We start from the raw sequence: 13,943 nt of genomic DNA on the forward strand, positions 1-13,943 counted from the left end.
AAAATTCACTAAAAATTAAGGGAAAAAAACATATTTAATCTTTAAATTAATTATAAATTGAATGAATTTGGAATAAGATTGCATCTTAATCTTAAAGTGTGTAATGTATTGATGTTAATGGAATCATGTTTGATTCCATAATATAATTATGACTTTCAATGCAAATATAATGATTATGACATTATGAAACATGATGTTGGGATAGAATAAAATTGGAAAATTTGATGATTTGGTGAATTTTTGAATTTGTTACATAATTACATTTATGATACTTTTTTACTAAAAATAAAAATAAAAATAGTCTTTCTCCTCTAAATGGATAGGATATCAATACATATATCAGATATTCAATTATTATTATTTATATCTATACCAATATATAAACTATATATAAAGTATATTTTTTTTAATCACGTTTGTTTTTTAATTTTATTCATCAAATAATATTTTTTAAATTAAAATATTTATTTTATTAATTTTATCTTGTTTCCCCTAACAATATTTATAAACATATAAAATTATTGAACTTAAGAAACAATGATATTGCTTTGAAGTTTGAATAGAAAATGGGAAGAATCATGGGAAGTTCAGAGTACATTACTAGAAGTTAAAAATACACTCTTACCAACCAAAAGCGCGTTCAAACACGACACGAGGGTTAGGTTTAAGTGTGCCAGAATAACCAATAAAAACTTTCCAATTTTAAAAATTTCAATTCCAAGGTTTTACTCTCTTAAAATTCACATAATAATATTTATATATAAAATTTTTACAAGATATACTTTCATATAATATATATATATATATATATATATATATATATATATTTATTTGATTTAAATGTACTCCTAATGTAAACATTTTACACGATTTTCAAATTATAAATTATAATTATCATGTTTGATGAATCCCTTACCTTTTATTGTAATTGCTTAAGGGGTTACATGTGTTATATTTCTTATTGATGTATAATACATAGATCTTATATACACAATCCATAAATATTAAACATCTATATATTCTTCATTTTTGTAATAAATTAAAAGATTTAAATATGTTTTTATTTTTAAACTTTAATATAAAATTAAAAATTATCAATATTCTAATTTTAATATAAATTAATTTATAAATTTAAAAAATAAATAAATATAATTTTCATAAAAATAAAATCAACGGTTGAATTAAAAAAACTAACATTAGCACAAATTTTGTTAAAAACTACACTCATCCAATTTTAAAATTTTAAAATTAAAATGTAGAAGACTAAATCGATTTTACTTTGTTAAAGTTTAGAACAATAAATATATTTAATCCTAAAATAAAATATTCCTAAAATTGATGTCGATACCAAATTTTAAGGTATAAATAAATGAATTTCAATTATATTTTGCGCACGATCACAGTTTGAGTACTGGAAGTTCACATTTATTGTGAAAAACCATTTTAATAAGATTGTTATTTAAAATATACACAATTACTTTATTCAGTGACTTACTATTAAACTCGTCAATACTATCAGAATTCAAAAACATGGAAAAATAGTTTATAATAAGAAACAGGTCTCAATACTACAAATTTTTGTTGTTTTCTTTAAATATTTCAAAATAGAAAATTTGTAAGCCCAAAAAAGTTAAAAAAAATATTCCAAAGTGCTCAACCTTAATTAAAATAAAAAATACAAGTTGGTCATAAATTTATTTATAAACTTTTAATTCTTGTTTAATTTAAATTAAACCTCTTAATATAAAATTTATATTAACTATTTATTGTAATACGCGGAACATTAGATTATATTTTCATGTAAACAAATTTGTTACTATTGAAAATTAACTATGACTAATGTCTCATAATCGTAATTTTTTGTCTTCAACTTTAAAAGACATTACCAACCAAAAAATGAATGAAACTTTAGTTTTAAGACCTCTATTTTCTTACCAACTACTTCTTCCTGCACTTCCATAATTTTCACCGAATTCCACCTAAAAAAAATTATTTTTTATTTTATTTGAATTATATATTTTAGTAGAATTCATAATTTTTAAACTGTATATTTAAAAAAAAAACAAGAAAATTTTGGATATATAATTTAAAAGTTATTTAATTTCTGAAATCTATTTTCTATTTTTATATTATGCAACTCAAAAGTTTTATTTAGGAGAAAAGATGACTTTTGAATTCAAAAGTCAATTTTAGTTTCTGAAAATGACTTTCAAGACAAAAAAAAATGGATTTTTGTTTTATATAGGTACAGGAAAAATTTATGGAACTGCCTTCTTCTTGACCTGGCCCGTGAAACAGTATTGGGCCCAGCCCATACGATTAACCTTAAAACCCTCACTACGTGTCCGAAGGCAGTTGCAACAACGATCTGGCTCACGGTGGTCCAGTTGGGCGGCGATTGGAGAGTACCGGCGGCTGAATCTAATGGCAATTAGGGCTTCTGTTTTGCACATCGTTTGAATTAGAGAGTAGAAGTCAGAGTCGCATAGATTTGATTATTCTACCAGTGCAAGTTTTTATTTGACACACATCGGGATTGATTCAGTTAGAAATTGAATTACCCTTATTAACAAGGTCATAAAAAGTTATGTTAATTTTACTTTAGACTATTTTGTTTATAAAAATTAACAATGAATTTATACTCTTTATCTGTAGTCGTATTCTTTAGACATTTTATCATTAATTCTATTTTTTTTAATATAACTAATTTTATTATTTGAAAAATAAATTACCAGCAATGAATATTAAAGATCCATAATTTTTTTTGGTATGATTATAACATTATATATTAAGAAAAAAAAAAGTGTTTTTATAATCATTTTCTGTATTGACTTTTTTATAACTTACGTATAAATTTCAATGTCACTTTTCATTTTAATAATTTCACACTATTTAACTTTTAATTTTTGTTTATTTTGAAATACCTTATAAAAAACACTTATTGTTAAAATTAATTTATATACACTTATTTATAGAAACTCTTATATAATTTCGCTTAATTTTAATTCTTAAATTGTGAATGAATTAATTTTTATCTAATTTTTTTCTTTCCTTTTATACTTTCAGGGGATGCCTCGTATATAAAATTGACAATGAGTTGCTGGGTGTTGGAATCGGTCACTTATTTTGTCTTTCTCGACAAAACAGAGATGTGCACGGCAACCGGTGTGTCTTGGTAGGTTTGCAGTAAAAATATCCAAAAAAACAAAATGATTATCTTTCATCTTTTTGAGGGAATAAATATTGCTAAAGTTACCGCTATATATATAATGTAAATTTCTCCCAACTATTTTGAAATTATTTTATTTCTAAAAGAAAAAATGTTACTGAATATGATTTTATAAATAGAAAAAGTACTATTAGAAGCTATTAAGGGAACAGACTAAAATTATGTTTCTTTAATTTGAGAAAAAATTTACATTAATTTATAATAAACAAAATATACTAACTTTTACACTAACCTATTAATTATTAATGAAAAGCGATGCTCCAAAAAAATTGTCAATATACAAGTTCACCAAAAAACCTTACAAAACATACTTGACTTTGTTCTCAAGGTAAGCTTGGATCGATGGTTCTCTTCCCAGAAAGTCTGATAAGACATCATTAGGATCTTTCATTCCGGCCATGGCCAAAACCTGCAAATGTTAAATCAGTATGAATATAAATACTACTAAATTTACAGTCGCAATCTCCCAAATTCCTTTAACAAACAAATAAATTGCTGCATGCTATCGTTATCCCAAGAACAAAAATTTAGAACATAAGTTTGGAAATGAAAATTTTATGAGTTCATATAAATCACCCATAATGCTAAATTTTCGGCTCCCAAATCAGAACGTCTATGCCATGACTTACCTTGTTCCTGAATTGCATTCCGGCATGCTGGTTTGAAACATCGTTGCAGAACTTTGAGGCGAATATATCAGCAGCAAAAACCTGAAACATTTTAAACTTCAGATTTAATTTTTCAAATTCAATGATCGGGGAAGACTATTTTTCCAGAAACACAATAAGGAAAGTGAGGAAACTATCCATGGATGACTGAAAATTAAAATATGTTTGCAATGAAACATTGATTATCATTAATTTTGAAAAGGGTATCACACAATGTAACGAGTTATTCAAACCTCACTCCATATACGACTATAGCAAGCTGCCTCATAACCTACGACGGTACAAGGAAAATATGACGCTGGATTGGTTCCTTCTGGTATCGGCAAGCCCAACATTTCCTGCGAAATGAAATTTAAATGAAACTTCCTTTCACTCTATTATCACAAACACTGAACTTATAATTACAAGTGCTGTTAAATATTTACCATGGGATGAAGATGCTTGAATAATTCCTGCACGTCTATGTTATCCGCGGAATGTATGATTTGATCAAACAGACCTGATAACAAGCAGATTTTGAAGTTAAATAATGAGACGTAGTTAGGATGTTCAATCTTTGTCAACATTATGTCCCGTTCCCCACTCGAGAAGTATTAACCAACTGATTCTTAAATAATAACTGAAAAAGTAATCAAAAGTAACTAAACAGTCCACGCACAAATAGAAAGTAGTGCTTAGTAGTAGCAGTGCTTATAATCGTTTCACCTTTCTTCACATGGAAAATAAACATTTTACGTACTCATCTAATTTCACTTCTACTATTAATAAATCCACATTGCGCATATATTCATGTCTATATATACACACAATATACAGCTATTGACCGAGGTTTGGTTTAGATTTTAATAGAATTGATTTTGAAGGAAATTATGCTTAACAATCATTTAAATTATCTCAACGGTAGGTTTACATTTAAATTGATTTTTCTGTATAATTCATGATGAAGAATACTAACTAACCAAAACTAAAATCATTTTTCACTTCAAAAATATATTTTTTATCATAATTAACAGGCTCTAAATCAAATCCAGACGATAAGAATTATTCTCTACTTTGTAGAGGTCAAACCATTGTATATGACAATGTAATCTAACTAATTACCATTTAAGAACTATAGATTACAGCGTAAATGACTCTACATACCAGACTAATATAATCTAAATAAGCATCAAGATAAGTAAAAGTAAGAAAACATTTAGAAAATATATAGGTAAACTGAAACAATGAAAATGTAAAACATACAGCATAGAATATCTTGCTTCAATTTAAGAGCAGAAAAAGAAGTTCTCCATCTTTTAATTGAATTGCATATGTCATCCTTCAACGGTTTTGTAATATCCTGCACGTGACAGTTAATATATTAATACTTCAAAAAAGCATTCAGTAAACGTGTCAGATTGAGGTTGCCTAAAACAAAGACGATATATTAAGAAAAACCGAACCTAGTTTTAGAAGATTATGGAGGGAACAATTAGTGTAACTCACCTGATGGAATCCCGAAATCAACTTGAGAGAATAGCTTTCATAACACCTACAAGTAGGAAGTTAGAATCTATGTTTGATTAATCTTTTGATAAATGTTTATCCTAAATTTGAATTAAAACAAGGATGAATATGTATTAATTTTGTTACCAGTTTTCTAACAGTTGAGAAGGAATTTCCACAAAGTCTGGATCAACACACAATCCAGAAATTCTGGCAAACGATGCACGGTTGCAAATTTGTTGAACCTAACAGTGGTTTTAAAAATAACATCAGAATAAGGGTAAAAGGTAAAGAATGCCATGTCCAAACAAAACTAAATTTAAACAAGTATTATGCCACACCTGCATGAAAATACTGCACAATTTATACCCAAATTCAAGCTATTACAGAATGAATCTTACTAATAACTGAGGTAGAGCAATTAGTAATCATAAAAATCGAGTAGATCATACACCCAACTCTTTAAATCAAGGGCATAGAGCACAGCATGCAAATATTAAAATCCAATTTCACAGCAGTATGCCCATTCAGTGCATTGGTGAATAACAGACCAAAGAAGAAACCCCTAGGATTAACTAATCTGACAGGAACATCTGCAAGACCTATTCACTCCAGGCTACAAGTTGATTGATACAAACCAAAAACCAAAATAAGGCCCAGTTTGGATTAGTTTCTAGCTTATGGAATCATTTAAATGTAGACCCTACCATTGAGACTATCCTAAGGCAAAGAATGTTGTTTCGTGAAGTTATACACAAATATCATAAATAAAAGGAAAGCGTATGTAAGATACTACAAAAAGAATGCCAATTATACACAACTCCATTTCTTTTACCATTCCCCCAAACCCAAGCTAGCAAATAGAAGAATTATAAGGCATATCATGATACATAAAAATATGGTTCTGATTAGGAAATCATGTTTGATGGAAGCAAAAGCAAACATACCACGTGACCAAACTCATGGAAAAGACTGACCACTTCAGAAAACCGCAATAATCCAGAACTACCATCAGCTTCCTTCTGACACTGAGATATTAGCAATGCAACTGGTATCTGAATAAACAAAATAAGGAAAAAATTAAGAAAGAGAAAGAAGCTCAAGATTTTTTGCTCATACAATTGCCGAGGTCCTAATTTTATTAATAAACAGCCATGCATGAAGAGCATGTTGGTGTCTTATTCAACATACAGATTTAAACAGAACAAAACTAGATACATCACGACGAGCCATGCATAAAAGGTTGGCCAGCTCTTAGTGATATAAGCAAACATTACATCTCTAAACTCTAAAGTGCTTTCTTAATTTTATGTCTTAAACTATGGCAGATGAGAAATGTCCTCTAAGGTCAAGACTAGAACTGCAACAGTTCTTGATAGAGTTCTGATTGTGTCCTTCTAGTTGGTAAAGTTTCTTAAAGCAAAGACACACTTCAAATGTTTGGAACGAAGAAAGATAAAGACCAGAATTGCAAGGTAATGTGATTTATGTTGTTCCCATGGTATATGTGGGTAAAGGTGGACAGATAGCATGAAATTTCATGGAGATTTATGGACACATGCACCAGAACAAAGATCAAAACTGTCCTTTACATGGATAAGCAAAGAAATTTCCAAAGCCTACCCAACTACATAGGAAATGGTGCTTACAATAAGAATAATTATAAACTTTAACTTTAACTCACAAAAAAAAAGAAGAAAAAAAAAACAACCTGTTTCGCCCCACTGATTGTTGATGCACTGTTCTGGAGAGCCAACACACAAGTATGACCATATTTTCCTTCCCTGTAATAAATAAACAACATGAAACTGTGCCCACCTTTCACCGGCAAACAACAATTGATGAAGCACAAATAGTTAAAAAGTCCAACCTTGCGAACAAATCAAGGTAGCAATAACCTAAGAGTTCGCTAGAACCCAAGTCCAGCACTGTAAAAACACGAACATCACAATGCCAAACATCTGCTCCTGAAATCTCCTCAAACCTTAAGCCTATGAGAAAAAAATGCAAGAATATGTATCAATTACATTCTATGACGAAGAGATCAATATTTGGAAAAGTAAAAAAATAATGATAAAATATGTTCAGCCCAAGTTAAGCACTCAAGCAGTTAACTGTGTCGGCAAATGGTTGCTCGGGAACCACACTTTATGAACGTTATGTAAGATATATAATTACCAAATAGATCTTGGACAATTTTGAAGATCCCAGATAGAACCACACTAATCGGAAAGTATTGCTTGATTTCTCCAAAATCCAAATCGTAGCTCTGTTCTTCAATCCGTTTTACATAATATAGTAGGTCCTCAATTCCAAATGGAAGCTCTCCTTCTTTCTTCTGATGTCATAATCAAATCAGTAATGAGATAAATATAAATTAATGAAAAAAACACACACCAAAAAATGTAAACCTTCAAATCTTTCAACATATTAAGTTCTTTCGTGGCCATGTCAGTTAAACTTGCTGATATGTCTTTCAGGAACTCAAACACCTGGATGAAATTCAGAATCAGATATCAGGATCACGGAAAGACTTTAAAAAGCAGTGCAAAGTTAAATATAGTAATCTCTCAAATTACAAATTACACTCTGATTTAACCAAAGAAACAAGTTCATCTCTGATTAATATTTCCTTCTTCATTTTCCCAATATCATCCAGCAGGCTGCAGTTATTACTTATTAGACTAGACTGAGCTAAGAAAGTTCGCAAAACATTTATTTTAATTTTAAATTAGAGTTGTCCTGCACCTGCTGTCATCAAAGGGAAACTCAAATGTAGCATATTTATAATGAATTTCTAATTAATCTCATGTGTGTCATTATCTAAGACATCTTTTGCGTAAACTATAGAACTACGTTAGAATTTTGAGATATTCATTTTTAAATATTTTAAGAAAACAACTCATTTTTATTGTTTTTTTTTTAAAACAATTACTGACTACTGATCCTTGGTGCCCTCCAACATTATGCAAACGAACAAGGGCTCAAATTGCTCCTTAGTACCAAATAACATCTGGTAACAACTATCTCAATAACATTCTTATGATTTTACTTTTCAGCATAATTGATGTGTTAAAACCGATTCATATAAGGAAATGCCTGATAGAAGAGAAAAGCAAGTATAGAGATAGGAAGTATAAACTGGTGAGTAATCAGAGAAGCCAGGTGGCATGATACATTACCCAGTTTTACTTTCCTTCTTTCAGAAAAATTTATCTACTGAGAACAACTTACAAAAAAATAGAGTTTGAATGGAATGCTCTTCCACTGATCATGCAGACCAACAAAAATAATTCATGGAATAATCTAACTAGCCTTCCCGATGGAAAATAGATTATTGCATTCCCGTGATGAGATTACCAACCTTTTTTGGAGTCTTTGCCATTCTAACATCGATGACATACTCTGCATAGCATGAAAAGCCAAGTAAACGAGCATATTTATGACGCTGTTGCACCTGAATCAACCCAATGAAATATCAACAAGAACAAACTTTAAAATGATTATACTAATAAAACAAGTTTATAAGTAACAAAATTAAGAACCATATAAAACAATATGAAAGATGTCAGACAAACCTACAATTTATATTTGTCATATTTGATGGTCTCATACAAATTTAAAACTGAACTATATCCATTCAAATCCAATACGTACCACTGTCTTAATAGTCACTACTATTTATTGGTAAAGTTGCTCATATTAGCAATATAAAACTTCAAAATTACATAGGAAATATACTTTTTTCGACCAAACTCTTATTGTTGATTGAAACAAAATAACCAGAGGTTTAATGCATGTCAAATTATCAGTGACCGGTAACACAGTCCAACCAAAAGATAATTCTCAATTTACGGCTCTGAATTAGGATAGAAGTATTTGATAGAAAATAAATAAGTGGAGTCCTTACTCCATAATGAGTAATGTCATCAATGAAAATTACCAGGCTTTCCAAGATAGAAATGTTGGTTTCCCCACACCGCTTCCCATATGCCCCTGATACCATCTGCCTAGTAGTTCCAACCTTCATGTGCTCAATATAGAATTATAGACCTCGTTAGTATATTTCCCCAAATAAATGAAAATAAATACAAAAGATCTACCAAGTTAAAAGGAGAAAGAACAACAATCTATAGAAATACTAAGATGGTCTAAAGTTGCAATGTTAGTGATATTTGAGCAATGATGTTCTGAGGAGATTGATACTTGTGCTTATGCCTATGGAAATATTCAAGTGTACTAAATCCCTACACTGCTTAGCTACTGTCTTTTTGTGTCACATTAAGCAACAATATCAATTAATAAATTTGCCAACCAAATAATATATTAAAAAATGATAACTCATTGTGAACTATCAATAAAAATAAAAACAAGTCATTGTGGGGAAAAAAACTGTAGCCCTTTGTAAAAAGATGTCTAACGCCAAGGGAAGGACGTATCCTAGCTTCTTGGTGTAGATCTTTCCCAAATCAAACTCACGGAAAGCATTAGTCAAATGGTCATTTCTCTAATCTTAAACTTTTACAGATGCAACAAGAACCCATTTTATTAAACCATATACAAAAATTTTCTGCTTCTTCTCACTAGTAGTTTACATGCAGCACAAGAGCCAGTTTAATATCAATTATTTAGCAAATAATTACTTAGCTATTATTAGTTTACATCCATTCCCCATACCTTGCAAAATTGAAGTACAGCTGCAACATGATGACTTCTTAGGGAAATTTTAAATTTCCCATTTTCCGATTTGTCTAGATCCTGTGGAGAAATGCATTTAATTCAATTATATTACAACCAGAAAAAAAAAATGTTTACCAATTGAAGCCCATGCAAAAGCAGAAACAATCCTCCATAATGCATGATCGCTTGATTAGAGTTAAATTAGATATCTGTATCACACTCGTCTGGAAGAAATATGTAATCAATGTGTAAGACATGGAGAGCGAACTAGTGCATTGCATTAAGTATGACCTTAAATGGTCCAGTCAGTTAAATATCGTCTTATCTTACAATTTATGTTGCTGATATTTCTTTTATACTCTCTTTTTTCAACTTTCCAAATAATGGTTCCTTTCAATTCTCCTTTGTTAAGTCAAAAGATCCATACTGCAGGGCTGGATTTGGGATTTTAAATATACTGTGGAGAGGATCGTTTTCAAAAGGAGATGGAGGGTATCATATTGTGTGGATGTATAATAAGTAAAAACTAAAAATATCACTTTTACTTAGGGGTAGAAATAAAGTGGAAGTATATGGAGATCAAATTATTATTGACCTATTTTCACTGTGGGAAGGCAAGGAAAGGGGCTGATTTAGAGATAAGCAACGCATCCCTGTAAGTGGAAAACTCAAGCCAACAGGTTACTCCATGACCCTTCCATTTTTAACTAGGACTCCCAAACCTACATGTGACTTATATGATTGTCCCTTTCCTTTATTTCTCTTATTTTGTCCCAATTACTGAAGAGGCAGCCATTCCAAGTCCAATCCCAAAATAGTGTTCAACTTAGAATGACAATTAATATGAAATTTATGAATGAAGAAATAATAGAAGACAGAGGATTGAGAACAATTTAATGTCACAGATTTCAAAGTACATAATGGATGAGAGAGTATTTCAGAAACATGCCTACACTATTTAAGTGGATTGATGAAAAAACACAACAACAACAACCAAGGTTTTTGTCATTAGGTGGAACTGGCTACACGGATCAAATGAAGTCATAAAGTTCTGTAGTAAATCATATCTATAGACAATTTATCAACCTCTAAATCCTTATTAGTTGAAGGAAGAATAGTCACACTAAACCTTGAGAAACTCCGGAGGTAATCCAGCTAACTCTGATTCGCTGAAGAGAAAAAACTTGGTATCGTCATCGAGATTTTGGATATATTTGATGCTTAATTCATCAATCTGAGCTCTTATACGCTGCAGCTCTTCTCTTTTGCTTGCAGTGAGGTTCAATCCATTTCGCTCAAAGTCTCTCACCTGTCACTGATTGGGAAAAAATCAAATCTAGATTTCATACATTCATGGAAAAGTATAACAGGATACAATGCAATCCTACATTTGCTTTGTTCATGCCATTATTTTCGAGGAAAATCTTGCATCCAAAAAAAAAAACTAGACTACATTCAGAACTCCTTAGCTCTTACCAGAGTTTGAAGAAAGTGTCTGGCTTCAGCATTCATCAGCTCGCCCCTTACTGCAAATGCTTTAATGACAAGGTAGACATCTTCACGTTTGCTGATCCACTTGCATGAACAGCACAACATTCAGTTTCATAATTTATGAGATGAAAAGGCACGTGATCTGGAAAAGTCAGCCTAACAATATCCGTGAAACAATTTTTGGCAGGTGGTGCAAACAAATTCATAAGACCAACCAAGCCATGCACGCAGCTTAATAATAGTTCAGTGTGAACTTAACCTCACTCTCCTCATAATTAAATTTCAGTAAACTCTGAAACCACAGAGAATAGGCAAGACTTCATCATTGTCAAAACCATCCTATATCCCTCGATTGGTAGGGCATTTCTACCCCATCAAAAACTCATGTCCAGCACTTCGTAGAGATCATAAATAGTGTAAGAAACTACAAATTAATGTTAGCAAACCTGCACGCATCAAAATGATCATCTATTCTTCGCTCTGCTTCTGCACTTGCTTTCCGTACATCCTCCCGAGTAGATACCATCTTCTGAAACACACAAGACTGAACCAGTGGAAATTGCTGCGCTTGCAGTTCTGCCAGAGGTGCTATAACATTTGCATATGTAACCTGCAGTAATTGTCAACACAAAACAATAACTGAAAATGAGTAAATATATATCATATAAAAATATAATTTGACAAAAAAAAAAAAAGAGAGTGAACCGTCATTTTTGTCCCTAAAAGTGTATAGCATTATACATTAGTCTTTGCAACTAAGAAAATGTCAAATAAATATCTAAAATTTAAAGTTGTTTTGTCTAATTCTCTAGATTTAACCATTTATTATTATTATTTGATTCTTAAGAATATGTTAATATTAGTGAAAATGTAAACGTGATCATTTTAGCTCCATAAAAAATTCAAAACAAATTTCTTTGTTATCACTTTAGTCTCTGAATTTAGCTACTTATTGCCACTATAGTTCTTAAAACTATATTGACATTGTCACTTAAATCACATGAATTTTCAAAACTTAAACTAACGTCAGTGTCAAATTAAAATTTTAAAAACCCTTTTTTTAATTTTATTATTTTCAAGGACTGAAGTGACAATATCTCATATTTTGGATAACCAAATTGAATATTTACCCAGTAATATTATTACCCAAGTCACACATTTATTTAATAGTTAGTACAAACATGATTGCACTTCCAGAGGCTTATTTGGAATTTCACTGGTTTCAGGACTTGCTGTGCAGAAGTGCTGTATAATTTCCTACTTTCAGTTCAGGCACTAAAAGCGTATTCTACAAAAATAGTGATGCAGCTTAACATTGATCTGATTGCAAAATTAGATAGCGAACAAAATGCTACTACATCTCAAAGACTATGTCTCGCGTGAAAGAAACAATACCGACATTTAGTAACGAATGCGACTATGTCTTTAACTAATAATCCAGTAAATAAATGAGATTCCACATAATTAGATAGCGAACAGTGAGATCAGTATTCAGTGCAGTATACACATCGAACCGACAGTACCTTGTCGAGAGGCACCGACGCAACAGAATTATGAACCTTCTTCGAGTTGGCAATGATTTGTTCGGCTAACTTAAGAATCTCGGGCGCAGATAGGTTAACACGCACCTTAGAACCTGCAAGATCTACAAGTTTCCACTAGTGGCTTCAGTGAAACGATTTTAAAATTTAACAAGTTATTCACTATGCACGCATTTCAGGTCGCTGAAGAGCGTAGCGTAGTGTAAGAGAAAATTGAAGTGTTGAGGAAGAAGAAATACCTTTCTTCTTTGCATTTTTTTCCTTGTGGTGCTTCAATGCCGTGATGGCGAGATTCACCGCAATCGCAAGCACCGCAGCACCTCCGGTGAAAACGAGGAGGCTTCCACCTTTCTTCTGTTTGAGCATTTTCTCACGCTTTCCTTCACTTTCCGTCATTTTCTCTGCTCTTTTTGTCTTTTCTCTTTCTCCTTTGACGAGCGCCAAGGAATGATTTGTTTTGGGCGGAAAATGAGATGACGCAATTGGAATTTGACGTGAATTTCGAAACTCAAAATAAGAAAGGAAAATAAAGTTTAATAAATCAACTTTTCGTTGCTCTGTATTCTTGTTATTAATTATTATATTGCGAATTTATATTTAACTCTGTAATTTTAGTTTATTTATCTCTTAATTCAACATTTAATAAAAATGTTCAGATACCCTCTTTTATTACACATATTGTGTGACAATGTAGCGTAGTGTCGTTTCAGTATTTTTTTTTAATAGTAAATTAACAGATAAATTAAAACTGTGTAATTTAAATAATAAGATTGTAATGAAAAATCGAAAAACCTCGCAAAAATAATGATAGTAAAGCCAAATTACAATTAATGATGTAAAAAAAAAAAG

General features: G+C 30.8%; 1 protein-coding gene across 2 annotated transcripts; it reads right to left on the bottom strand.

Moving 5' to 3' along the window:
* Window positions 1–3,369: 3,369 nt before the first annotated feature.
* On the bottom strand, window positions 3,370–13,575 carry LOC114176336 (Zincin-like metalloproteases family protein). 2 transcript variants are annotated; one of them, XM_028061352.2, is made up of 20 exons: window positions 13,334–13,575; window positions 13,077–13,198; window positions 12,000–12,163; window positions 11,539–11,629; window positions 11,192–11,371; window positions 10,060–10,140; window positions 9,326–9,406; window positions 8,747–8,839; window positions 7,794–7,874; window positions 7,561–7,720; window positions 7,253–7,373; window positions 7,094–7,166; window positions 6,330–6,437; window positions 5,530–5,627; window positions 5,383–5,428; window positions 5,140–5,236; window positions 4,323–4,396; window positions 4,131–4,235; window positions 3,859–3,939; window positions 3,370–3,638 (listed from the first exon to the last, which is right to left on the bottom strand). In XM_028061352.2, exons 1-20 carry the CDS (start codon window positions 13,488–13,490, stop codon window positions 3,528–3,530), a joined length of 2,124 nt encoding a protein of 707 aa, XP_027917153.2. In that variant the 5' UTR covers window positions 13,491–13,575; the 3' UTR covers window positions 3,370–3,527. The 2 variants fall into 2 exon arrangements, with proteins under 2 accessions (XP_027917153.2, XP_085531897.1); XM_085675771.1 differs by having other exon boundaries at window positions 13,077–13,189; window positions 13,334–13,571.
* Window positions 13,576–13,943: the final 368 nt, after the last annotated feature.

Source organism: Vigna unguiculata, chromosome 1, assembly GCF_037176805.1.
Source record: "Vigna unguiculata cultivar grain cowpea cultivar isolate G323 ecotype 2 chromosome 1, ASM3717680v1, whole genome shotgun sequence".
Taxonomy (NCBI): Eukaryota; Viridiplantae; Streptophyta; class Magnoliopsida; order Fabales; family Fabaceae; genus Vigna; species Vigna unguiculata.